The 26,200-nt window shown below is 38.3% G+C and overlaps 1 protein-coding gene across 2 annotated transcripts; it reads right to left on the reverse strand.

Annotated features, from left to right (window-relative positions):
- Positions 1–17,488: 17,488 nt before the first annotated feature.
- On the reverse strand, positions 17,489–25,635 carry prmt1 (protein arginine methyltransferase 1). Of its 2 annotated transcripts, none has more exons than XM_073462496.1 (10): positions 25,562–25,635; positions 23,835–23,930; positions 23,584–23,739; positions 22,739–22,802; positions 22,470–22,612; positions 21,950–22,037; positions 21,536–21,651; positions 21,227–21,377; positions 19,069–19,190; positions 17,489–18,945 (listed from the first exon to the last, which is right to left on the reverse strand). In XM_073462496.1, the coding sequence occupies exons 1-10, from the start codon at positions 25,586–25,588 to the stop codon at positions 18,862–18,864; spliced, it is 1,047 nt and encodes a 348-aa protein (XP_073318597.1). In that variant the 5' UTR covers positions 25,589–25,635; the 3' UTR covers positions 17,489–18,861. The 2 variants fall into 2 exon arrangements, with proteins under 2 accessions (XP_073318597.1, XP_073318598.1); XM_073462497.1 differs by having other exon boundaries at positions 18,761–18,945; positions 23,835–23,921; positions 25,562–25,612.
- Positions 25,636–26,200: the final 565 nt, after the last annotated feature.

Raw genomic sequence — 26,200 nt, forward strand, 5'->3', positions numbered from 1 at the left:
ATTTGCTCTATAAACTAAGGTAAACTTAACGGAACATCACTTTCAAGAACTGGTATGTGAGGAAAAGGACAATATAAGAACTAAAGTCTAACTTGTTATCGATTTTGGGAAGATACACGGACTTTCTTTTCTCCCTCTTCTTTGAGCTAACGCAAACGGGCTAACTAGCCAAACGCTAAGACAACAACATGACAAAACGAGTGAAAGAAAAAAAGGGGAACATTTTGATGGACTTGAATGATGATTCTCCGCTCAGCTTATGCTCTCCTTTACCTGATACTCCTCTCTCAAGCCCTAACTCCAAGAAAACATGCTCAAGAGATAACGATGAGGTATCCAATGCAGACATACTAAAAGCTGTCCAACACTTAACGAGCAGGTTCATATCTCTTGAACAAAAGATAAGCCAAAACACTGAAGAGATTGTGGCTATCAAAGAAAACATCATATCAAACAAGGTATTGAACACATGGTGAAGACAAACAATGACAAGATGCAAGTGATGAGTCGCCGGCTCAGTGAACAGGATGGAAAAATTGAAGAAGCAGAGCGTTACAGCCGACGCTGGAATCTGAAACTTTTCAACCTACCAGAATCCACCAATGAGTCCACGGAAGATCTAAGAAAACAGATCTTTGAGATTTTTGGACAAATGGCTCCAGATGAAAAAACAAGCTTGGCTTTCTCGTCGACACGATTCACCGAGTTGGACGCCCCAGAGATGACAGGAGCCCTCGTCCTGTGATAATCCAATTCACCATGCGCACCTTCAGGCAGAAAATATGGAAAACTTCGATGACCGCCACCGTGATGAGGGAGAAAAAGCTTCGACTTGCGGAGGATCTGACATATGGGGAAAGACAATGCCGAAAGAAACTTTGGCCGCTGGTTGAAAAAGCCCGCAAAGATGGAAGAAAGACTGCATGGCGTGGTCCAGATGTGATCATCGAAGGAAAGAGAATCACCGCTGACTCAGTGAAAGATGTCTTTTGAGACACCCATAGGTTTGTCCCTATCTCCCCAGCTTCAGAGCTGAATGTTCTCTTTTTTCCATTAAGAAAAACTCGTTCACACTTTTGAGGCATTTGCACAAGCAAGCCTATTTTTTAAGGCTTACATTATCTTATTTCTTTCTGTTCTCCAGACATTGTGCTCTTATATATATTTTTTTTTCATTGAAAATGAATGATTTTAAGTTTAACTCATTGAAAATGGTCTCACTTAATGTTAGGGGATTGAGAAACAATATAAAAGAAAAGCAACGTTCCTCTTTCTTCGAAAAATAAATGCCAATATTATCCTCTTACAAGAAACACACTCTTGCGACTCAGACAATAAGTTTTGGAAAAGTCAATGGGGCGATCAAGCTTACTGTTGTCATGCTACACATAATTCTGCAGGTGTTGCACTACTATTTAATAAATTTACAGCTGATATCTTAGAAACCTACAACTCTGATAGTGGTAGATGATGTATTGTGTTATGCAAACTGGATAATGTTTTTTTCATAATATGTAATGTATATGGCCACAATGGAACCACACAAGCCCGAACTATGTTTACAGAAATCTTGTCCAAAATAAGGGAATTACAAAGTAAAAATAAAGAGGCATTCCTGAATATAGGAGGAGACTTTAATGATGCTCCAAATGATACGATAGAGAGAATTCCAGGGAGAGTTTCTCAAAATTCACTTTTCAAAGCCACACAATTTATGAGCCAAGAATTATCAGTAATAGATGCATGGCGTTTTTTTTAGTCCAGATTGTAAAGAGTTGACCTGGTCTAATACAAGAGGAACATTACAATCCAGAATTGATTTATGGTTAACCTCCTCTTCATGTTTACAATATATTTCAGAAATGAATCACTCATACGCTCCTTTATCTGACCATAATCTTATCTCAATTCATGTAACTGGTTCTAAAGAAAGTAACAAGAAATTAAGGGGATATTGGAAGCTAAATAATAACCTACTTAAAAATAAAACTTTTCAAGACTCAGTTAAATTAATAGCTTTAGATATCTTTCCTAAAAATGATATGAACCATATCCAGAAATGGGAATACTTTCAATTCAAAGTTAGAGAAATGGCCATCCTCTGCAGTAAAAATATCAAAAAAGCTAAAGACAAAAAAGAAAAGGAAATTATGGATGAATTAAAAACTTTTCGAAATAAGGAAAATCTTTCAGAAGAAAAATGAAAATCGATAATTTATATACTGAAGCTGCTAAAGGCGCATTTATTCGTTCTAGGGCAAAATGGTTAGAACATGGTGAAAGAAACTCGAGTTACTTTTTCGCTCTTGAAAAACGTAATCGAAAAAGATCTAACATTTCGGCACTGAGAATAAACAATAATCTAAATACTAATCCCAAAGAAATAGCAGAACATATTTGTGCCTTTTATGAAAAACTGTATAAATCTAAATATGAACCTGAACACTGTGAAAAATTCTTAGACAGTATTAAGGATTATATCCCAATGATCTCAGAAGAATTTAAACAACATTGTGAAAATCCAATCTTGAATCTGGAACTCATTGAAGCTTTAAAACACATGAAAACTGGGAAATCTCCGGGGATTGACGGTTTATCTGCTGAATTTTATAATTTTTTTGGGATATTATTGAAACTCCACTTTTGAATATGTTTAAAGATTGTAATACAAACAAGGAAATGACATCAACTATGAAACAAGGTTTAATTAGCCTTATTCCAAAACCAAACAAAGACCCTTTATGTATAGATAATTGGAGACCCATCACACATTTGAATGTGGATTATAAATTATTTGCATTTGTCTATTCCAGACAATTAAAATCTAATCTTGGAGATATAATAAATGAATGCCAAACAGGTTTTATGTCTAAGCGACACATTAGTAATAACATTAGATTTACTTGACTACTCAGAACATGTGGAGTCACAAGCAGTTATTGTATTTCTTGATTTCTACAAAGCTTTCGACACGTTGGAACACCCTTTTATTTTTTATACATTAAAATTAATGGGATTTGGAGAAAACTTTGTCTCAGTAGTTAAAATGTTATACAAAGATATCAACAGTAATTTAATTATCTATCCTAACACCTCCAAAAGATTTCCGATCAACCGTTCTGTCCGTCAAGGATGCCCAATTTCTCCATTTTTATTTTTAATTGCAGTAGAGCTCCTCTCCCGGCTTTACAATTAATTAATGATTTCTCTAAAGCTTCAGGTTTACATCTCAATATTAACAAATGTGAAATCTTGTGTATTTATGATACAGATTGTGCAAACATATGTAACATCCAAGTTTAAAAAAACAGTGAAATACTTAGGCATAGATATCACTAAAGATATGTCCTCTAGACAACAACTTAATTTCCTCCCCAGACTTAAAAAAACACAATTATCATGAATATGTGGCTTCAACGTGACCTATCTATTTTTGACAGAATTCTCTTATCTAAAGCGGAAGGTATCTCAAGACTGGTATATCCTGCTCTATCATTATTTGTCGAGGATTCATCATCCAAAGAAATTAATAAAATACTTAGCAATTTTACCTGGAAAAATAAGAAACACCATCTGAAGAATGAAATTCTCTCGGCATCCAGGAAACAAGGAGGCTTTGAATTATTAAATTTCAATGATTTAAATAACACTTTCAAAATAAAATGGATTAAGGAATGTCTCAAAACCCCAAACTCAATTTGGTTTTTTATTCCAAATAATATTTTTAAGAAATTAGGTGGTCTACATTTTTTACTCACCTGTAACTTCAATGTTACCAAATTACCTTTAAAATTATCAAAATTTTACCAACAGGCACTCTTAGCATGGAAATTGTGCTATTCCCACAACTTTTCCCCTCACAAAGCCATAATATGGAATAATGAAGATATTACTGTCAGGAAAAAATCCATATTTAAACAGAAGTGGATTGATAAGAACATTATTTTCGTATGTGACCTTTTTGATTGTCATGGTATAATGCTTAGTTATGAACGTTTTCTTCGTCTTAAATCCTTTCCCATTACTAGTAAAGAATTTAATTACGTAACTAAAGCAATCCCTAATGGCCTTTCTCTCCTGATGAGAAGCCATTATCAGTATCAACAAAACAGTAAGAATAAAACCCCTTCTAATGATAAATGGACTTGATGTAATGGATTCAAAGTGCAACAACAAACATATACGTAATACTTTTTATGAAAAGAGGAAAATAACTCCACGAGGGAAAGCATTTTGGGATAACATCTTTATGGACACTGACTGGAAGAAGGCCTGGACATTGCCTTATAAGTATTGTTTTTCCAATAAAATAAAAGAGGTTCACATCAAAATTTTACACACTATATATCCAACAAATTTATATTTCTCTAAATTTTTAAATATTGAAAACAAATGCAGTTTTTGCAATATGGAACCAGAAACCTTAACTCATTTATTCTACCACTGTGCCCAATCTATCAATTTCTGGACTCAACTTGAACAATATATAGTGTGTAAAATCAAGATAAACATCTTAATTGACTGTAGAAGTGTGATAATGTATTTTGTCCATGGAGAAAATGACATCACCGTTATTACAAACCTATTCATTTTGTATGGCAAATTTCACATACACAAATGCAAATACTCCAAAACTCGACCCAACTTTAGAAGTTTCTTGCATGAGTTTAAAGACTACATGAAATCCCTTACACTAATTGACACTAAACAAAGCACCACATCCACAGATATATACGAGAGGTTTTTCAAAGAAGAATAATGTATTTACATTCTGCTTCCTTGTTTTTTGTTTGTTTGTGGGTTTTTTTTGTTTTTTTCCCTTTTCCTGTCATTTTATTTATTCTTTTTTTTATTTATTATCCTCCCTACTTTTTAAGTTTACTGGCATTACTAACATTAACCTTAGTTTATTGTGATTTATTTATTATTTATTTATCTGTGATGTTACATATATATTGGAGCACCTGTCTGCTGTTCTATGTACATTTGTTTGTATGTTCTACCTTTTTAAGTAAAGTTCACTGGAAAAAAAAAAAAAAGACAACCAGGTGCCTTCTGCCTGCCTTTTATAAGGTGCTCTCTCACAGCCATTGGCTGGGAAGAGCCACACAGCTGAAATCCACCACACAACTTCATACTGCAACACATGCTTGTTTGTTATTTGTGTTTGAGTTTGTTTTAGTTTCATAGTTTAGCTGCTGTAGTTGAATGATGGATTTCTGTTGATTGAATTATTATTGATCTGATCAATTTGCTGACATCAATAAATTCTATTATATTATACAGAGCAGTTTTCTGTGATTATTTTGTGCATATGTTTTGTGATAATTACTGGTTGTGATGGTCAGTGCTCGGATTCATTTCCTTCAATGTTCCTTTAATTGTAAATACTTTACAAATATTTACATTTAAAGTGAGACTGTTTTGGTCTGGTTATTGGTCCCTGTTTCCAGGGTGGTGCCCCATTTAAATGATTTGGTTATTAATTTTAATTAATTGTGATTAATTAGAACTATATTAAACCTAAATGGGAAATCTGATTTACCACCTGGTTACAATATTTTAACGACTTGGCATTGCTGTTGTTAGATGAAGCTAAATTTGAGGCTGGGAAACTGCTATACATTTTTGAAGACATTACAAGGTTTATTACTTATGTCTCACTGTAGAAATGACACTGTTAGATATTGTGTACAGTTAGTAAATCATGAACTTCTTGCTCCAGGTATGAAGAAGGAGCAGCTCCGGCTTCTACCCCCATGAAAAAATGACCAGGCCTGCAGAGCTGGAAGATCCTGCTGTGTCAAACATTGGACAAAGTTACAGTGACTTATAGTGAGTTATAGTTATAGTGTCACTATGTGACAATATAAAATCATAAATTTTGTACACAACTGTTCCTTACTTTCTTCCTAAAAGAGGGCAGGTGGCACTGTGATGTGTGTATTATGAGTACTGACATCATCCGAGTGAAATACTGAATAAATCCTGTCTGTAATATTAAAATTAAAGATCCTACTAATCATATGTTACTTGTACAGAGGGCTTTACAAAAAACATTCCAAGCACAGAATTCACACTATATATTTCAGCCTGATCATATTACTATTCACACTATATAATAAACACAACCCTAACATGCTCTAATAAAAACAATGTGTCTGACCTAAACTAATTGCCCTGACTCACTTTTGTTTTTTAGGACCAGAATTCCAGTCCAGCCACCCCCAGAGATGAATTACCATCCTGCCCTTTATTCTCATTTGCAGCTGGTCTCACTTGCTAACACACTAACTTTTGCACATCCCACGATGAAGTGGTTTGCACAAAACTGTACAGCTTTGTGAGTCTAAAACATAAATACCTGCGATAGTATTTGTTATAGTAATTCCTTCATTTATATGTCCACTGTGGCTCTGATATTTTTGTAAATTTTGTAAACTTTGTCATAAATGGCGAAACATGAAACTGAACTTGTTTACACAGACCTGTGTTTGTTATGTATCAATGTACATATACCTCTGAAGGCTTTATTAGCACTTATTATGTAGCAAATGAATGCAACAATGCAACTGAGGAATGGTGAATATATGGGTGAATAAATACACAGGTAGAAGTAATTATTACAGTCTTAACAGTTTTAACAAATTGCAACAATGAATTTGCATAGAAATAAATGAAATATGTATAATAAATAACTAAAAGGGTTTGAACTAAACAATGAGAAGGGGGGAAATACTGCTAAAACTCAGCTGCCTGGCATGCTTGACACCCATAAGTACCTGGATTTGATCATTTGTGTGAAACAATGCATCATTTTTAAATCAGTTTATTTGATCAGCAATTGGATAAAAAAAAAAACACTCATGTAAATGTATGTTTAATTTAATTTTACTTGTACTTTTGATACTAAAGTACATTTATTGCCACAAAATGTATTTTGATACTAAGTTCATTTAATATCAGATAGACTACTCAAGTTCTATATATACAATATGGCTGTCACTCTTCAGTAGTATTTTAACAAATTATCTTTACTTTTACTCAAGTATGACTTTTGGATACTTTATACAAGACTGATTACTGGGTAGCCCATAGTTAGTGTGCAGGCTTTTTGTTAAACAAATGTTGTTGCTGCCAGGCCCTTACAGCAAGGTGGCAAGCCTTGTTCGACAGCATCCATTTTGGTGCTGTAATATATCAACGGCTGCTTTCTGTCTTGGGAATGGCTGGTTATAGACGACAGTGGACTTGTGATTATGCTCTCAAACCAGTAGGCCAAGCTCTGCCCAATTACAATGCGACAAGGAGGCGGAGGATGCATTTCCGCATTGAAAGGGGACTTGCGATCAGCAGGCCCGTATTAACCCCATTTGGTGCCCCTGGGCATTATACCTCAAGAACTATGTGAATCAATGTATTACAGTATTCTGAATACATTCAAAATCTCATTTTTTCCCCAGAAAATTTTCCCATTTTAACATTTTAAAACAGAGACCCTTGGTAAGTGCCAATGGAACAGGCTATTAGAAACAATAAATCCATCATACATGTAGGCATATGAGCGGTGAGCACTACATTCAAATGTCTCAATTCAAAATGTCTATCAATTCAACAAGCACTCAATTCAAAATGTCAAATCAATACACATCAGTGTACACATCAGCCCAGCAGACAAGCCAAAAATTAAACAAAAAACTAAACATTTACATTTTGCATTATCATGACCCAGGGCATCAAAATTTCAAACAGCAGCAGAGCCTAAACAGATCATATCTTGAGTGCAACAAAAACGCTTGGGAATGTGGTTTGGAGGCCATGTCTCTGAAGTTGAAGTTGTAGCATTATCCTGGGAGAACGTGTTTTTTCTTCCTGGACAAAAAGAAATTGGATGAGCTCTTCTCCAAAGTCTTTGTCAAGATCATCTGGGTATTTGGAGGAGAGTGCAGCAGCGCATTTAAGGACACTAACACAGTCTGTGTTAGTGTTAAACAAAACACTAAACAGTTCATTCAGGCCTTGTAGGGCATCGCTTTCTCCTGACTCATCTTGAAAACATTTTCGTTTTTTGACCCTTTTGGTCTCCTCCTCATATAAGCGAGTAACTCCTTTAATATCTTGAGCGGCATTTTCGTACAAACTGATCCCTCTGCGATGCCACATAAGAATGCAGTGACTCCAAAAGACATTCTGCGTCGTCCAAGGTTATGTCATGCTTTTGCAAAGTCTCAGTAGTGGCCTTGAACCTGGTTAGTTTGCTATCACATTTGCCATAATAGCAATCTCCAACTTGTCAAGTTGTGGGCAGAGTTATGTGGCCTCACGTCTGACGTCACCCTTCTCCTCCGGATCGGTGGAAAATCTTCCCAAAGCCTCTCCGGTGGCCTTGTAGTTTTCCCTCAATGCCTTGGTCGAGTCCGCTCTGCATGTCCACCTGGTATTGGATAGGGGTTTAAGAGTCCTGATCACATCTGTGTTGCAAAATATTTTATCCCAGCGGTGTGTGGAATTAGCACAAAACACATAAAGAGACTGAAGCAAGTCAAAAAAATTTCTTGCATCTGGGCAACTGTCCTCTATGCTGTTCACCCCCACAAGATTCAGTGTGCAGCACAGGGCACATAATGAATCAGGGGATTTATTTTTTTTAGATGAACCTGAAGGACATTGTATTTACCGGACATGTTACTGGCGTTGTCATAACTTTGGCCTCTGCAATTTGACAGGTCTAACTCAAGATCACTTGTCATTTTCACGACACAATCAGCAGGGCTTGCTCCCGTGTGACTATATATAGGCTCGAAACCAACAAACTGCTCTACTATTTCGCCTTCATCACTGACACATCTGAAAATAAATGTCAGCTGGTCAGTATGCGACATGTCGGGCGTTGAATCAACGCTAATTGAAAAATATTTGGCATGCTGTAGTTCGGATGCAATCCTCCTCTTTACTTTCTCACCCATTAAACAAATGAGCTCATCACACACGGTAGACGACAGGTAAGATGTAGTGCCTCTTCCCTTTTGACCGTACTTCTCCAAGTGCTCTTTTAAGATGGGATCAAACTCGGCAATGAGTTCTAACAGTCCGAGATAATGCCATTACTCGATGAGCCCAGAAGTTCATCATCGCCTCTTAATGCTAAACCTCTCACACTCAAGAATTTGATGACAGCCACAACACGCCGCAAAACCTCTCTCCAATACTTTCCCACATCATCTCTCTGTTGCCTGAGAAAGGTATCCACTGTGCACACATTCCTTGATCTCCTTAGAGAGGCTAGCATACTTCCACGATGGCTTGCACTCTTTTCATGAACCGAAATTCGCTCAGGATGTTTCCAGTCAGAATAGCCAGATGTAAAAGCATTTTGCTGCAAGCACAGCAATTTGCAAGCAAAGCAATAAACCACGCCTGTTGAAGGCGAGTAAATTAGCCAATCTCTAGACACCACCTGTTTGTTTGGGAGGTAGCATTGCAAAAGATCATTTGAAAGAAATCGCTTTTTACCTCCAATACCAGTGTCCCGTGCAGATGCTGGGTATTTAGGTGCCCGATTATGAAAAGCGGCGGAACCTTTAGCAATAGCCAGTTCTCTCTTTAGCTCTGTTAGATCTCCCCATAGTGCAGATCAGTTGAGATGGTAAAATGATCCCCTGGCTTCGGCTGCACATCTGGCCTGGAGGTGATATCTCCAGCATCCTCTTCCCCCGAGTCTTCCTCGCCACCGTCTCCTTGGAGGGCACTCTCATAAGTGACTTCGACCATATCTCCAATGTCCTCTTCCTCCCCCGAGTCTTCCTCGCTGCTATCTCCCCAATGGAGTGTACCCTTGTCCTGGTGGTCATCGCTGACGCCTTGGCTAACATTAGCAGTAGCGCTAAGGGCTGCAGCATCTCCCCCGCTAGCAGTACCGTCTCCACAGTTAGCTTCGGCTTCGTCAGCACTGCACCTGCTGCTAGTGACCGCTATTCCTCCTCCTAATGTTCTCCTCACAAAAAAATGTTCAATTCCTGGAACATTTTGAATGGTAGCTATACGTCTTTGTTCCTTGTCTTTTTTTATCTTTCTTTTCGCAGAACTGCTCAACTGATGTCTCTCCATTTTGGAATTATCCGTAGGCTAATAAATGATACATTTGCTTGGTGGACCAACTCAACTCTGATCGATTGGGGACGGGGAGTGATAGGGGTCATGTAATCATAATTTATTATTATTGTTGTTATTTTTGTGAAATTAATATTCATAAACGAGTAATGTATGGTCTTTCAACAATTTCCAGTGAATAATATATTGTATCATGAGGTGCCCCCCCCCCCTCCCCGGTTGTCAATGGTTGGTACCCCTGGGCACTTGCCCGATACAGTCTATGGATAATCTGGCCTTGGCGATCAGCACCTGCATTAGGCACCAAACTACAGCAAACCATTTAATTTTTATGTGGCAGAACGTGCAGGGTTTGCTAGTGCTGTGTTGAGGCAGGAAACATACACACAGTTTCCTTCCCAGGTACTCTACCTCCCTTTGGCATAACTGCAACTTCTTACTTATTCACTTTTTGACCTTCTTGTGGTAGAGCCTGCAGGATGGCCACTGTGTCATTTTTTACATTGTCCTTTTGTGGGGCTGCAAATGAGCAGGTCATCTCCATATTGGATCAAATCTACTTATCTACTGTCAATTTTTAAATGATGACTGTTGAACATCGAAAGGCTTTCTTGGGCCAGTCTTGTGTATGTGTATTGTTCGCCTTGATAGGTGAATGCTAAGAGGTATCGGGAGTCTGGGTGCAACGGCACACTGGAAAATGCTGAACACAAATCAAACACTGTACCATTGAGTTTCTCGTGGAATGTTTGACAACAGTGTATGTGGATCTGGCACAATTGGTGGATGACACCAATCAGATCATGAACCAGCCTGTAGTCTTTTCAGAGAAGTTTTCTGGATGGGAAAGATTGTAATGCACGGACTTTTTTTTATCAGAACTCCAGCATACAATAAACCTTCTAGAGTGGGTTTTATCCCCTCAATTGCCTGCGGTGTAAGAGGGCTTTTTGTAGGGTAGGTTTATCCCTGGCTTCAGTTTAATGCACATTGATTGCGCTTATTTCACTAGGCCTAAATCAGTTTTGTGTTTTGACCATAGGCTGTCTGGTACTTGCTGCAATAACTGTGTGTTCAGTTGTGAGTACGATCTGTGTAGTTTCTCTGTCATCTAACTACACCTTTTCAGCTGTGTACTGATCATAGGTCTCCCTTCCTGCACCTGTAGAGCCTTCTTTATCACTGGCCCTAGTTCATGTGATTATATCCATCTACAATCATCAAGGTCACATGTGGTGTGGAATCTTTGACTTTGAGCCATTGCTGTAGCTGGGCTGGCAGTGTGACAACTGCTGCACCTACTGGTGCTGGGATAACGGGGAAAGCACAACCAGGTCTGTTTGGAGCCTCACAAGGAGGCCTGTTCCACACTTTGAAAATATCTTATCGAAACTGTGCAGATAACTTTACTATGCAATTGTTCATAATATAGAATTGACAACTGACATGGTCGACAGTATCTTTAGTGACACTGTGAATTACACTGTACTCGTTCAGGTGTACCTGTTGAGAATGTAGGATGATGCCCACAGGGCATGAGAATGTCTGCTGCAAAGAGCTTAATGCTGTATTTAAAGATAAAACATAAGCATCTTCTAAAAATGATCATAAACATTATGAATCTACAACCAATACGGTACTAGATATAGTTGCTTGAACAAGTTCACAATTGATGTGACTCTTCATCCCGGCTTCGAGTCTTTCTGCCTGCCTGAAACCCTACTCCCTGCAGAATGCCCTAAACATATACTAGCCACTGGAGATGAAGGAAAGAGCTGTGTAAGTTTGATAAGAGAATATCTTTTATTAAGCCTCCATTTTGACAGTGCAGAAACAATATGGTAGCCACTCCCAGTTCACAGTCTTTCTCTATTGCAGCTAGAAAGTAAGTTTAGTTAAAGTAAAGTTTAGCTACTACTATAAAGTAGTAGCTAAAATATGTATATAATGTAATATCGAATCAAAAGAGAGAGAAAGAGAGCAGTGGCTCTCTCTTGAGGTCTCTTTGTGACCATGACATTCATCTGCATTTACTACCAAAATTATAGTGATACAAAGTTCAAGTGTCACGTGGGTCATTCTATGGACATTTTCTGTCCCTAACCATAACAGAAAATTACACCCGAAAAACAACATTTGTAAAAATATTTGATAAGAAAACAATAGGTTATTTGAACAATTACTGCCCCTATGGCCATCAGTTTGGCAATATTATTTTTTTAATCAGTCATTTAACATTCCATATATAGAAGGAAAATGCTGTTTTTTAAGTTCAAAACCATTTCTACCATTTAAAATTAAATAATGTATACATAACTATCAAATATATGATAGAAATTAAATAAATCATAAAATTCCAAATATATATTAGGAAATTATTTAATAAAAGTAATCGTCCCCTGGTGTCGCGTCACTGGTGTTACTGTGTGGAAAAAAGTCTATTATGTTGAAATAAAAATCACACCGATGACATCACTTTACTTCCTTTGACCTATTTCCTGAGGTCCTCCATCCCTCCTATGCAGACAGGATATGGTTATGTCCACAGACACTTAAGCAGGTGAGGCAGATTTTAAAAATAGCGAGCCGACACTCCTCATACACCTGTACCTGCAGTCTTTTGGTTGGTGCTCTGTTGAAATAGAAAACCACAGGCAACGAAAAAAGAACCTTGAAAATACATATGCACATAAGGATAGTAATAAGAGTTCTTTGTATACAACATTTATACACATACACATCAGCCACAACATTAAAACCACTGACAGGTGACGTGAATAACATTGATCATCTCATCACAATGCGATATTCTGCTGGGAAACCTTGGGTGCTGACATTCATGTGAATGCCACTTGACACGCACCACCCATCCAAACACTGTTGTGGACCAAGTACACCCCCTCATCACAACAACACTACCCGATGGCAGTGGCCCCCCAGCAGGACAATGTGCCCTGACACACCGCAAACACTGCTCAGGAACAGCTCGAGGAACACAATAAAGAGCCCAAGGTGTTGACTGGGCCTCCAAATTCCCCAGATCCCAATCTGATCGAGCATCTGTAAGACGTGCTGGAGCAGGTCTGATCCATGGAGGCCCCACCCCCCAACATACAAGACCCAGAGGATCCACTATAAAACGCCCTGGTGCCAGACACCACAGGACACCCTGTGGGGGTGAGAGGTCTTAAGTCCATGTCTTGACAGGTTAGAGGTGTTTTGGCTGCACAAGAGGAACCTTCACAATATTAGGCAGGTGGTCACAATGTTATGCCTGATCGGTGTATGTGTATGAGAGGTGGACTTATGTACATAGAACAGACTTGTTGTATTTATTTCCATCTTTCAATTATTAAATTTATATGATTTCGTACACCCTGTATGTACATCTTGCACTTTCAAAACATTTGCATCCTGGAAATCTATAAACTGCGTTACTTTACTTTACTATTTATGTTCAGTATGTACTGAATGCATTTTTACCCACCTGCCTCTGCTGCAGGACACCAAACATTTCTACAGGCCATGCATTTATGTAGTCTGCCACTTCTGAAATCTATGTAGAACACTTTAGAATTAAAAACACTGATTCACTAGCACATGACAATTATAAATTTTGACCTGCCACAGCTGACATTTATCCTGTATTTGACAGGTGCAAATTTCAGGAGTGTTTATTCAAGAACTGTATTTTGTATACCTAAAATCTGCCTGTGAATAGACATTCACAAATACATAGCTAAACATCCCTGTATTCTTTCTGGTGCTTAGTGTCCTTTTAGACAGTTGTGTGGCCACAGTCCTTTTCCCAACAGAGTTGTCTGTCTTCGGCATGATGTCACACAGGCACTCTGTCTCTCTTGTGGTTGGGTCTATTTTCTGAAAACATACTGTTCACAGAGCACAGCTTTTGCACACCTGAGGATTGACAGGTGTGTAGGAGAAGACCATGGGCTGACAAAATCAGGAAAAAAAACCTCCACTTCACTTGCAAATAAGTTTAATGACAACTTTTAGGTACGGAGACCTTCACCAGGTTATCTCAAGATAACAGCACACATTGTAGATAAGGAATATTTTTCCAAACTGTGCAGTAGTTCCTCAAGTGTGCCTTTTATTTTTTATGGAACCTTGCTAAAAAGTGCCTGCCAATGTGGCTGGAGGGATTAGTAATTCTTGTTGCTGAAGCAAAACATTTGCGATATTTGGTGGATGATGGCTGCGGCCTCCAAAGGAAGGTGATGTTGGCCTCGGCCCTTCTTTGCCAATGCCCACAAATGTAAAATCCAGACCAAGTTAGACACGTATTTTCATAGCTATATCAATGCACATGGATTACCCATAGTTTAGCTGCATATTTCCCTATGGAAACAGTTAGATTATATCATGTACTATCATTAGCTAACCTTACATGAAATGATGCTAATCTACACAATGTAAAATCACATTAGGGGTAACTACACCTTATACGAAATGCAGTAACATTTAATTTAACTGTGGACTAAGTTAACTATTGTTATTATAATAGAAGCAGACAACAAAACTTACACTCATTGTAAGTATGGTAGGTAACTGGACTTAGTTCAGTTTCTTGAAGACTTTCACCTCTCATCCAAGAGGCTTCTTCAGTTCTAACTAACTGGAGAGGAGTTGGCAGGCTTTTAAACTCTGTTTGGGAGTGTCCTTACAGAGTCGTTAAGGACGTGTGAGCTCTGAGTGTCAGAGTTGTTAGGGCCACTTGTGGGTCGTTGGTCAAACCGGCCTTTTGAAGGCGTGTCCTTAACGACTCTGTAAGAACACTCCCCCACAGAGTTTAAAAGCCTGCCAACTCCCCTCCAGTTAGTTAGAACACGCCCTGGCGTACCAGATGGCCAGTCCACCACCATTCCCAAGTATAACAATGGAGCTGGATGTTGATTTTTTGGGAATATCGTTGGCAACACAAATACAATAATGCCGGGCAGACATTTCAGTTTTCATTTGATTCTTAACACATTTTGTTTTAACATTTCACCATGAGGTGACAGTTATCCAGTATAGCATTATCTGACTAAAGTTTGTCATACCCTTAATAAAAGGTGTTTTTATAACAAAATAATTTCATAATAAAAGTCATGTTAGATCAACTAATCTTTTCTCATTAATGTAACTTAAATATATGTTTTATTGATTACATTAAAAAAAGTCTTTATTTTCAGACCACTTCAGAAATTATAAACATGTGTTCCAACTTGAAGTCCTTTGACTTGAAATGATGAGTTGGATGAATATACTATACAATCAAGTCATTAAAATTTTCTAAAGAAACATGGAACTTACCATATTAGCAGACCTCCCAACATGCATTGTTTGAGATTTGAGATAACTCTTCAAAGACTCTTCCTTTTCACAGTTTGAAGGAAGTATATGTGATGGAACTCGTGTCTTCCACACATTTTGAGATAAGTCATGGTTATTTATTTTTACAATAATGAAAACAGTGATATTGGTGAAGTGACATGTCTGCCCAGAACCCATACTAAAATCAAATCAAATCAATTTTATTTATATAGCCCAAAATCACAATCACATTGCCTCAAAGGGCTTTACAATCTGTACAGTGAACGACATCCTCTGTCCTTAGACCCTCGATTCGAAAGACAGCATCTCGTCCAGCCACAGTCTATTCATCCTGCTGCCATCTCACAAAAGATACAGAGGTGTCCGCTGTACCACCATACTAGAGAGCAGCTTCTTTCCTCAGGCTGTCAGACTCCTCATTTTATCCTTCCCATGCCACTCTATAAAGTAGTTTGTTTTTCTTATATAGCATAAAGGGACTTCAACTGAAATTTAGTTCTACAAACCTAGTGTTGTAAAATGACAATTAAATTATCCTTTAACATTGAAAATGCAAACCACACAAACCACATACTTTTAAGGAATTAACCAGGAGTGTTTTCTTCTTTGTACCAATGCTGAAACGAAATGAGATCTCCAAAAGGAGCAGCTACTGCAAAGTCAGGTAAAGTATGTATTTTTGGTAGACTGAAACAGCTTTTTAATTCCAGTTGAAAGAAATTCATTCAACTTAAAATTTTTAGGCAGCCCAAACACTTTTTATAAAGACAAATTGTTTTTTGTTTTTTATTTTACAGTGAAGGGTTTTGGACATTTGGACACAAATTACACACCACCTCATTCGACCATTTACATAGAAATTCACTATAGGGGACCTGTATGTATGAGATGCTGAGGGACTTGACAAAAAGTTGGTATTCGAAGCCCTGGGAATGAGATCGGACTGGAAATAAACCATGCTGCTCAAAGTGTAGTTGTGTCAGAAGTAGGGGTTTTGGCTGCATTACACATGGCCATTGGAGCAGGAGTAGTCCAGGTCACCGGCCACCAGTAAACCTCAAACTAACTTAACTACTTGAAATAACTTTTGTGTGATGAAGCTAAAATCAATTGCACACAGTAATTAAAAATACATATGAATGTAATGGACTGTTCTGCTTTCTTCTTTCTTATTCTAATGATATTTCAGATTAGCCATTTTTTGAATAATAATATTGACTTGAGAGGGGAGAAACGTATGCAGTCTGTTCATTTATTGCTCTTTTTGTTGAGATGTCTTAATGATATATGTATACAGTTTACCTCAGTGTCACATCCTAATTAGATCTGCAGTGATTCAGTTTTGATTTTTGATAAAACCCTGAGGGGGGAGGGCTACTTTTATAGGTACTGTGACAACTCCTTGCTCCCATGTTGGACCATGTTATGTTTGTTAGTCTCTTGTCAAGTTGATAGTATGCATTAGTGTTGCTAAATGTTAGGGTGGGTAAAAAACTCAATGAGGCAATGAAAATGGTATGGCTGCAAGGATACAAGATTTGAACACTGATTGGGATAATCATGAATATATTCACATCAATGACTTGAAAAAGTATTCTAGCTCAAAATTCAGTCATATTGATTTGTGGATTTAATTTGAATTGCCACAAGGATACGCCTGCATTAGTTATTCCAAAAATCCAAAGCTTGTCACCATGGCTGAGATGGGAGATGTGTGGAAATTCTGTGGATAACAATAATTTGTTTTATGCAGGGGGACCCTAATGATTTACAGCTACCTTTTTTAAGATCGCTTTTCACTATAAAAAGGGTGCTCACTAAATCTGCAATTCAATCAAATGTTTGTTATTCCAATAGACTCCAGCATGTTTAAATGTACATTTTGATTATCAGGATAATATTGTGAATGACAATTTAGCCAGGATAATTGTGACATGAAAATTTCATAATGTCCCCACGACTAGTATGTGGTGAGAATCCTTAGAGAAAAATGCTGCTTGGTAAACACCGCACAGCTCAGAACACTTTGAAGACCAGCCAAGAAGTTACATTTAGTTTATTTATTAAAAAAGAAAAATCAGACAAATAAAAAAAATTGAAGTGTGGTGAGTCAAAGCCATCTCTACGCAGTGCCAACATGGTTACTACTGTTCAGATTGACTCAAACCTCTTCAGACACATTGTATCAAGACAAACGCACAGATCCCAGGACAGTGACAGAAACAAAGAAAATGGAGACACTGCTCACAGCTGAAAAACATTACGATGAATTGGTCGTGAGACGGCTCCAAAAAAATCTTGGGAAACAAAATGTGTTTAATATTTGGAAAAACACTTTGTATTTAACATTCTATCATTTCCTGTTGGTATAAAATGATAAAATACATTGATATTTTGTGCACCACATGCTTAGACATTTCTGGGCAAAAAAAAAAATGACTTCATAGTTTAGTTTACTTGTATTTATTGCAATCCAAAATTTCATATCGAGAGGATAACTTTTTTTATCCCTCGCTTTAACAACCCTGTCAACTGGAGCACTGGTTATAGTTAAGTAAGCAGTGGGGGTGTCACTGCTGACAGCTCCAGCAAAACCCCAGTTATTGAGCAAAAAATAAAAGATACAGTCCTAGTTTTTGATTCAGCACAGTCTATTGCTATTCAGCAACACTGTCTGCCTGGTCTAAGACCACTGAGTGCATACTGTGCATTATTTTACCAATTATACTGTGTACCTCACAAGCACCAAGATTCTGCTGTGATAACTTCAGAGAATTACCTGCTGTGCCTCAGAGTCTTTTTATGCCTACAAGTGAACTTCCCCTCACTGGAACAAACAGAAAAACACATATATAGGGCTATGTTTTGTCTGAACAGAGCAGTTTGGTGAGCAGCTCTCTTGTCAGTTACATATGGTTTCTATCAACTTGTATACAAATGGAGGAAAGAGGGTCTCGTGACAGAAACCCAAATACATACATACTTCAACAACTGTCAACAGAATCAAAAATAAGGGGAGACCAGTATAGCTTGGTCATGTAATGACCGTACAGAGGACCAGGTGACTGAACAGTAATACTATGCAGACATGTCAGCAGAACCATTGTGTAAATGCCTATATGGACCTCGCCCATGCAAAAGACAAGAACCCAAAATCAAAACCCAAGAAGATGTTGGACACTATCAGGCATTTGTCAAACACATTTTGCTGAGTGACTACAGCACAATGAATCACCATGCCAATGCACTTTAACCCATGACATGGAAGCCTTTTAAATACAGTTAATGTTTGAATGAGGGAGAAAACCAAAAAGAAAAAAGGAGTCTTAAAATGTTGCTGCAGAGGAGCATCAAACTATTGTACAGACACAGTATAATCTGTCCTCTACTAAAGACAAACAGAAGAGACTTCTAACGCATCCTGTACTCTGACGTCTTAGACATCTCACACAGCTGACCCTTGAAGTCGATGTCTACAGTGAAGTCCAGGTCTCTCTGCAAACCAACAGCAACAAGTCAGACACAAAAGGCAACGGAATGCAGTGATGAAGCAACACATACATAAATCAAGCACAGCAAGTAGGAAAGTTTGTCTCTTTGGAATAGAGCTCTGCTTACATTGTTCTTGACGTTTGGCTTCATGCTGATGGTGCCGAAGATCTCCTCGCCAGTCTTGACAGTCAGGTAGTCATCCAGGTAGAAGACAGTCTGCTTCCAATGAGTGTAGGGAGACTCTGGGCCTGAAAGCAGAAAAAGTGTGCATTAAAACAGTACCGCTAAAACAACTTCTAAAAAAGGTGTTTAATCAAATCATTTCAGTTTGCGGGTGCAACCTGGGGGGGGGGGGGGGGGGGGGGGAGACAGACAGACAGAAAGGAAGAAAGAATTACTGGGTCGAAACCTAGTATATGGCTGGACCATGTATGGTCAATTGTGGCCAAATTGTTACATAGATAGTAGAACCTATAATGTTAAATCACGGCTATGAATTAATCTGCCATTTTAGGTAATGGTTCCGCTCAAGCAAGCAAAAAGTTCTGGCACGGCAACAGCAGGTAAGTTGAGATCAATTAAATTTATTGTAACTCCAGGTACAATAATTAAAGTCATAGCTCTTTAAAATTGGGCGCCAACAGTTCCTTTAACCGACTGAACTAAAATTACCCCATCGGGTCATATGCCTCCGCGCACCAGTCAAAGTTGCTGTTCTAGAGCTGCAGCGTGGGATAATGACAGAACATTTTTTGCATAATATTATGCATTATGCACATCACAGTGCATTTAACCTATGACCTTTTGGATATCAGATGTCATAACTATCATTTTATGCTGTGAGGCATTTGTATGTTTTTTTGTAATAATCATTAACTCTTGAACTGTGGCCAAAAATGTGTTTTATGAGGTCAGTGACATCTGACCACCAAATTCTAATTGTCCATTATTGAGTCATAATGGTTATTTGTACTAAATTTGAAGAAATTCCCTTCAATGCATTCACGAGCTATGGCGTTTTAACAAGAATGGGATGCTATGAGGTCATAGTGAGCTTGACAAAATCTTATCGTTGAGTCCAAGTGAACAGTGAACAAATTTCAAATAAATTCCCATAAGACGTTTCCAAGATATCGCCATTACAAGAATGGGGTGTCATGAGGTCAGAATGACCTTGACCTTTGGCAACCATAAAGTGGTGTACTCAAACCACCAGCCTATAAACACAGCTGGACCCAAACTAGTCAACCGACACCAGACTCAACAAGCAATCAACAACTGTTCCTATAACATGTGCTGGAATCGAACTGGTCATTGAAACTGGACTCGGACCTGCGAAAATCAACAGGACATGAGCCTGAGCCAAGCTAATTTTAATCAAATGCACCCAAACCAAACCATTTCATCACTAATCATCCATCCATTGTTTGTGTTAAAGCAGTCTCAATTGACTTACCATGTCCATTACTGAAAGTCTAACTGCTTATTTTTCTCCCTTAAGTTAATGATTCAAGCCAATAATTTTTCTTTCAGCACTGACAGCTATACCATTGTTAGACTATCGCGTCTTGATTGGTCAATTTCAATAGATGATTGGTTGTATGCCCTGACAAATGACATTTACACATTCTTTAAAAAAAAGATATGTTTAAAAAATATGGTTATGACGTCACACTAAGTATATAGTCAAATTTAAATAACATTTAGAATTGAATAAATCATGTCAATTTAATGTATATAGTACCAATTCACAACAATAAGTCACTTTGGAAGAAACCGTTTAATACAAAATCAAATCAGTCATTAGATGGCAGAGATGTACTGCAACAGATTCTCCTGTTTATTAGACACGTTTCTGTATTTGAGCTAGCATATCCTCTTGTGGTTGCCATTAGGCAGATATGTTGGGAGTTTTGCTTTTGACACATGAGAAAATTAAGTAGCTACAGCAACACCAACAATAAATGCCTTATCTTAAAGCTGCCATGTGAAAACAATATTTTTGTGGATTACACTGCAGATGGATAAATGTTTTGTTTTTGTAATGTTTATGTATTGAAAAGATGCAGCTTTTATACTGTAGACTGCTGTAGTCTGATTATTGGAAGGAATTTCAGAATAAAAAGGGGAATTTAAATGATGAAAAGTAGCCATGTGCAGTAATATAGCTCATTGAGGATGGAGACAAGTTAACAATGCTTGATGGGTCAAATCCACCCTACACACTCGTCTATCTACTGTGTAAAGACCACAGGTATATTTGTGTGTGTGAAGGCAGACTGACTGGTAGAGAAGCCGGTCCTCTTGTGACAGCGTGTGAACTCAATGTTGAAGTAAGTGACCAGAGCATGGATGTAGTCATTCCTCTTCACCTGCAGGCAGAATGGTGAGGTGAAGGACAGGTCCTCCAACTTTACCGTGTAGATGTCCACCTCCTAAACAACAACAACCAAATAAGAGCATCAGACCAAAGTTGTTAAATTTCAGAATTTCTATTTCAGGAAACAGAGCCAGCACCTCCGTAGATACCATCAGATACACCTCTGTTTTAGAACACTTGAAAAGCATAACAATATCAAACAAGTCCACCCACCTTGATGAGACATGCACTGCTGACTAGCTGCTTGGGATCCACAACATCAACCAGAGGTTCCTTAATTGCCACCTCCTTGATGCACGACATATCAAAACCATACACATTCTCCCACCCTGACAGAGGCACAAACACAGGCACACAGACCAGTGTAACTTCACTCAGAACAATGCATACAATACATGTGGATAACAGCCAGTGGTGTTCATGTTAACATTCCTAACCAACAGTCATTGAACTCAATTAGTTCCCCCCTTTGAATGCATCTAGAACAAAAATACACCTCTGCTCTTCCACAGAATGTAGCCGGACACAACTGGACTACTTCAGGTTTCCTCAAATCCCAGTATCACAGATGACCTCCAACCTATTGGAATCTCAGCCTTAGGTTGGCTCAGATGACAGACTACTCACAGTGGATTTTGTAGTCCTTGTACTGCCGGTCTTCAATGGCAGTGACATAAAGTGTTGCCCTGTCCGGAAAAATTAGTCCATCTGGCTTCTGTAGGAAAAAAAAAAGACTCAGACTCACAGGTGTATGAAGGAGACTCCCCAGTCTGTACAACAGCCATCAACTACCAAATACTCAGAACCAAAGTATTGTGTTAGTATCTGGACTCCTCAAATTGAGATTCTGTTAACTTCAAAGTAAAACCAAAGACAAAACCTTGTAGCTGAACATATGGCTGGTAAAATCAGTTCAGTCTTAAGATTGTGGCTGTTTTGGATTATTCAGTTACAAAAGATGGAATCATTCAAATGAATAGCCACACTGCTATTGAACAGCATATTTGTCTCCCTTATGTTTCCGTTTAAGACCATTGAGGGACTATTAGAAATTGGAAACCAGAGGATAGAAAAAATATTTCAGGAACCAGCAGTTCCTCCTACTTCCCAAACCTATCAAGGGAGACAAACAAACACTCATACATACCAGCCATTTGTCTCTGGCATATATGACTGTATTGAGCATAGACTCATAGAAGAGGCAGTAGCCCATCCACTCTGATATGATGATGTCTACTCCCTCTACAGGCAGCTCCACCTCTTCCACCTTTCCCTTGATGATTGTCACAACTGGAGACACAAGAAGGGGTCATTTGGTACATCAGGAATTCCACTCCATCCTCACATGACCCAGATATATTGTAAAGTCATGAAGCTCTTGATGCATCACCACATGATTGGATTCTATTTACTTACCATCATCCAGCTTGTTGGCCTTGACAATCTTTACAGCATAGTCCGAGATGCTACTGCACTCTATCTATGAAGACAATGCAAAAAAAAAAAAATCACAAATGTCCAATTTATGCTGCCGATAGAAAGACGCCATTACTGGTTATCTGTTCCTCATAGCCGAAACCAATAAGATAACTGATATTTTCACTTTATGTTAAAAAGAAGTTCATAACCTGTAGTTTATGCACACCTGATGTTAATAAATGCTATAATGAGCAATGGTGGAAGATTTGATTTGACATAGCTTTAATAAGATATGTTGTTTTATTAAAAAATAAAATGGAGCACAGCAGCAGTGTGCTGCACTTGTTAGGCCCAATGCACCAAGAGAGCAAATAACCTTAATGTTTTATTCTCCTGGGAAAACCATTTTTAAGAGGCTTGGGATACTTGAAAAAACATGAACACTGGCACAGACATCACACATGGTGAAATCCATTATCTTATCTGTCACAGAATATGGGTGGCAGATTGGCTAGATAGGACCCCCAAAATATCAACCAAGTAGCCTGATTGTAGTTTATCTAGGTCTACCACGTCTCTCTCGGTGTGACAAGACGTTGTTGATCCGTGCTCTGCACAAGTTTTATTCAGTCCTATTCAAATTCTTATTCGACATAATACCTTATAATCTCAATGAAAAGCACTTAAACAGTATTTGACAAATATTCTCTTGTACCTGTCCCTTATTTGATGAGTTTAAAAAAGTAATTTTGGACATTGCCATTGGTCAAACCCTACCAACTAATGTTCCAAGTCCAGCCAATCTACAAAATGAAATTGTTATGAAATAGCCGAACACATACCCCTATAACCTTCTTGGCTCCTGCTTTGGCAGCAAACATGCAGAGGATGCCTGTCCCACTGCCCACGTCCAGCACCACCTTATCCTTAAAAAGATGCTTGTTGTGGAACATGGAATTGCGGTAGGTGAGAGTGCGAACCTCATCTTTCAGCATCTCCTACAGTGGCAGTAAAAAGGGCCAATACAAGCAGAAGGGTTAAGATCTTGTGAGACAGGGACAAAACTTGATACTGCAGTGTGTAAACAAATTACCTCATGGATGCCAAAGTGGGCATACGAGTCAAAGTAGTAATCCTTTGATGTCATATCCTCCGCTGCTGGCTTGGCTGAGCTCTCCCCCTGAGAAACCTCAACAAAGACACACACACTTACAACCTGGAGTAGGTTTGGGCTTCATTCCCCTGTTTGTATATTAAGTCTTATCAAAGTACAAAACTAAGTGCGTGTAGGTATAGAGTAACTAATTGTATTCTCAACTCAGAAATGTGACAAACACCCCCTACCGCATAAAATCTAGTAGATCCCAACTAATACTGAGCTGTGTTTGTGATTAAAGGCTTATCAAACACTGCACTGGTGACAATTTATTGTTTGACACAATGATGTCAGGTGAACACTAGAAATATAGCAATCGTGTTAGAAAGTAATGAGTTATCCAAGTGTGGCAATTTTCTTAGTCAATATGTGGTAATGCAACCAGGGATTCTCACAACAGTGATTCTCTACAGTTGAATCAGCCATCACATTTTTATTGGCGCTTCCTTGGACAAACGCAAAAGAATAGGTGCATTGACAAAGCCCCTTTAACAATACTGAAGAGTCATTTGTGGTTGATTACCCATTACAAGAAACTGAGGGCAGTCTGGAATGTGTGAAATCTATACAGGTTTGGAATACGTTAAAAAATGGTCATCTAAACAATGCAAAACCGTCACATTCACAGCAACCTCCACTGCGTACACATAGGTACTAGTTTTACCCATAACTAATTACAACATGAAAAGATAAATGCAAACTTAATATAAACTATGTAATAGTTTGATAATGCTTTTGCGCAAATACCTGCCTTAATATGCACAGCGTTTTACACTGCCGGGTTTAGACTGCCCTGGTTAACAGAGACTGGGCCAGCCTTCCCCGGAATAAAATAGATGCGAGCACATGGTTTATAGTACTCCGTGTGATACGACCATGGCCTTCCTCCAGTATTGCCAAACACTATTTCTTAAAACGCACCCTGGTCAACTACCGATTCAAACAGGGTTTCAAAATTACAGTTAATCACCGGATGTAATTGCCAGGCCTTTACATTCAGTTTAGCCAACTGTGGGATTACAGTTGGCGTGACAAGCCGCTTCGCTTCAACGAGCTTTGTTAGCTTACTATTTAGCCGATCAGCAAGAAATCCTATCGTTACAAGGTCAAAACTGGATGTGGATGCCACTAATAAACTAATATATCAAGGGAACTATTTCTACAAAACGATGTCGTTCTTTTAAAAACAAGCTCATAGTAGCGCAGAGAAATATGCAGCATCCATGCCTGAAGTAGCTAGCTCGCTAGCTAGCTAATTAGCTGAGAAGCTAAATTCCCATGCGGTCCCACAGGGTCTTCGACTCACAACCGGCCGGCTGTCGCACCAATTAAAACTTTCATGCAGTCACTTAAATGTAAAATGTTGGCCATCAACTTCGATTTTCATATAAATATAACATATTTCAATAGCTTAAATTAAATATAAGGTTTGCCAGATAGTGTATCCTCCGTTGCCGCTGAATGAATGAGCGGCAACGGCAGATACACCACACGAGTTATCGCTAAAATGGATGCATCATTATCTGTTTCAGAGCTAAGTAATGAGAAAACACGTATTTTTAGATAGTGTAAATATCTGGAGCATCTTTCCTTGCTTAACAAAAATATGCATCTGTAGTTTACCACGTTGAGTAAAAGGAGTTTACTGCATTGTAAGATCTTACCTCCATCCTCTCTGCAGGCGCGGCCATTTCGATCTGCTGCCTGGCTCTTCTCTTCTCTTCTTCTTCTTCTTCTTCTTCTTCCGCTTCGTCTACTTCTTCTTCTTCTTTTGTTTTTATGGCGGATTACGACCATGACTTTTAAGGTGCATACCGCCATCTACTGTACCGGAGTATGTAGCATGGGGCTATGTGAAACTACATCAATGAGTAAATAAAGTAAATTAATTATTTCAAACAAGCAAACTAACCAACTAAACAAAAGGGGAAAAAAATCCCCAAATTCTATGAATTATCCCTATCTCCTTCAAATATTCTACAACGGTTTTCTGTCTGTCCTTTAACCTCTCTCCTGCTGTTGCCAGGATACCTTACAAGGTTGCATTGTCTTCCTGCCTTACCTGTCCTTTGAGATAGTCTCATCCATTGTTCACTATATTTTCTACGGTGCATTAGTATATGTTCTGCATTCTCTGTAATTCTACATTCCAGACATTTATTTGATATACTTTTCCCTATCAAAAACAATGTTTTATTTATTCCTGTGTGGTCTAATCTGAGTCTTTATAGAACCATCATCTCCTGTCCGTTTCTTTTGGACACAGCCTGGGCATTAACAGTTTTACCTAAATGTGGGGAAAA

The sequence above is a fragment of the Pagrus major genome, chromosome 24 (assembly GCF_040436345.1).
Source record: "Pagrus major chromosome 24, Pma_NU_1.0".
In the NCBI taxonomy this organism is placed as follows: Eukaryota; Metazoa; Chordata; class Actinopteri; order Spariformes; family Sparidae; genus Pagrus; species Pagrus major.

Coding starts and splice junctions, on each gene's coding strand:
- prmt1 (XM_073462496.1), bottom strand. CDS start 25,588: ATGGCCGCGCCTGCAGAGAGGATGGAG. Junction 21,378..21,535: donor GCAGTGCATGTCTCATCAAG/GTGGGTGGACTT, acceptor GTTGTTGTTTAG/GAGGTGGACATCTACACGGT. Junction 18,946..19,068: donor AGCCAAACGTCAAGAACAAT/GTAAGCAGAGCT, acceptor GTTGGTTTGCAG/AGAGACCTGGACTTCACTGT.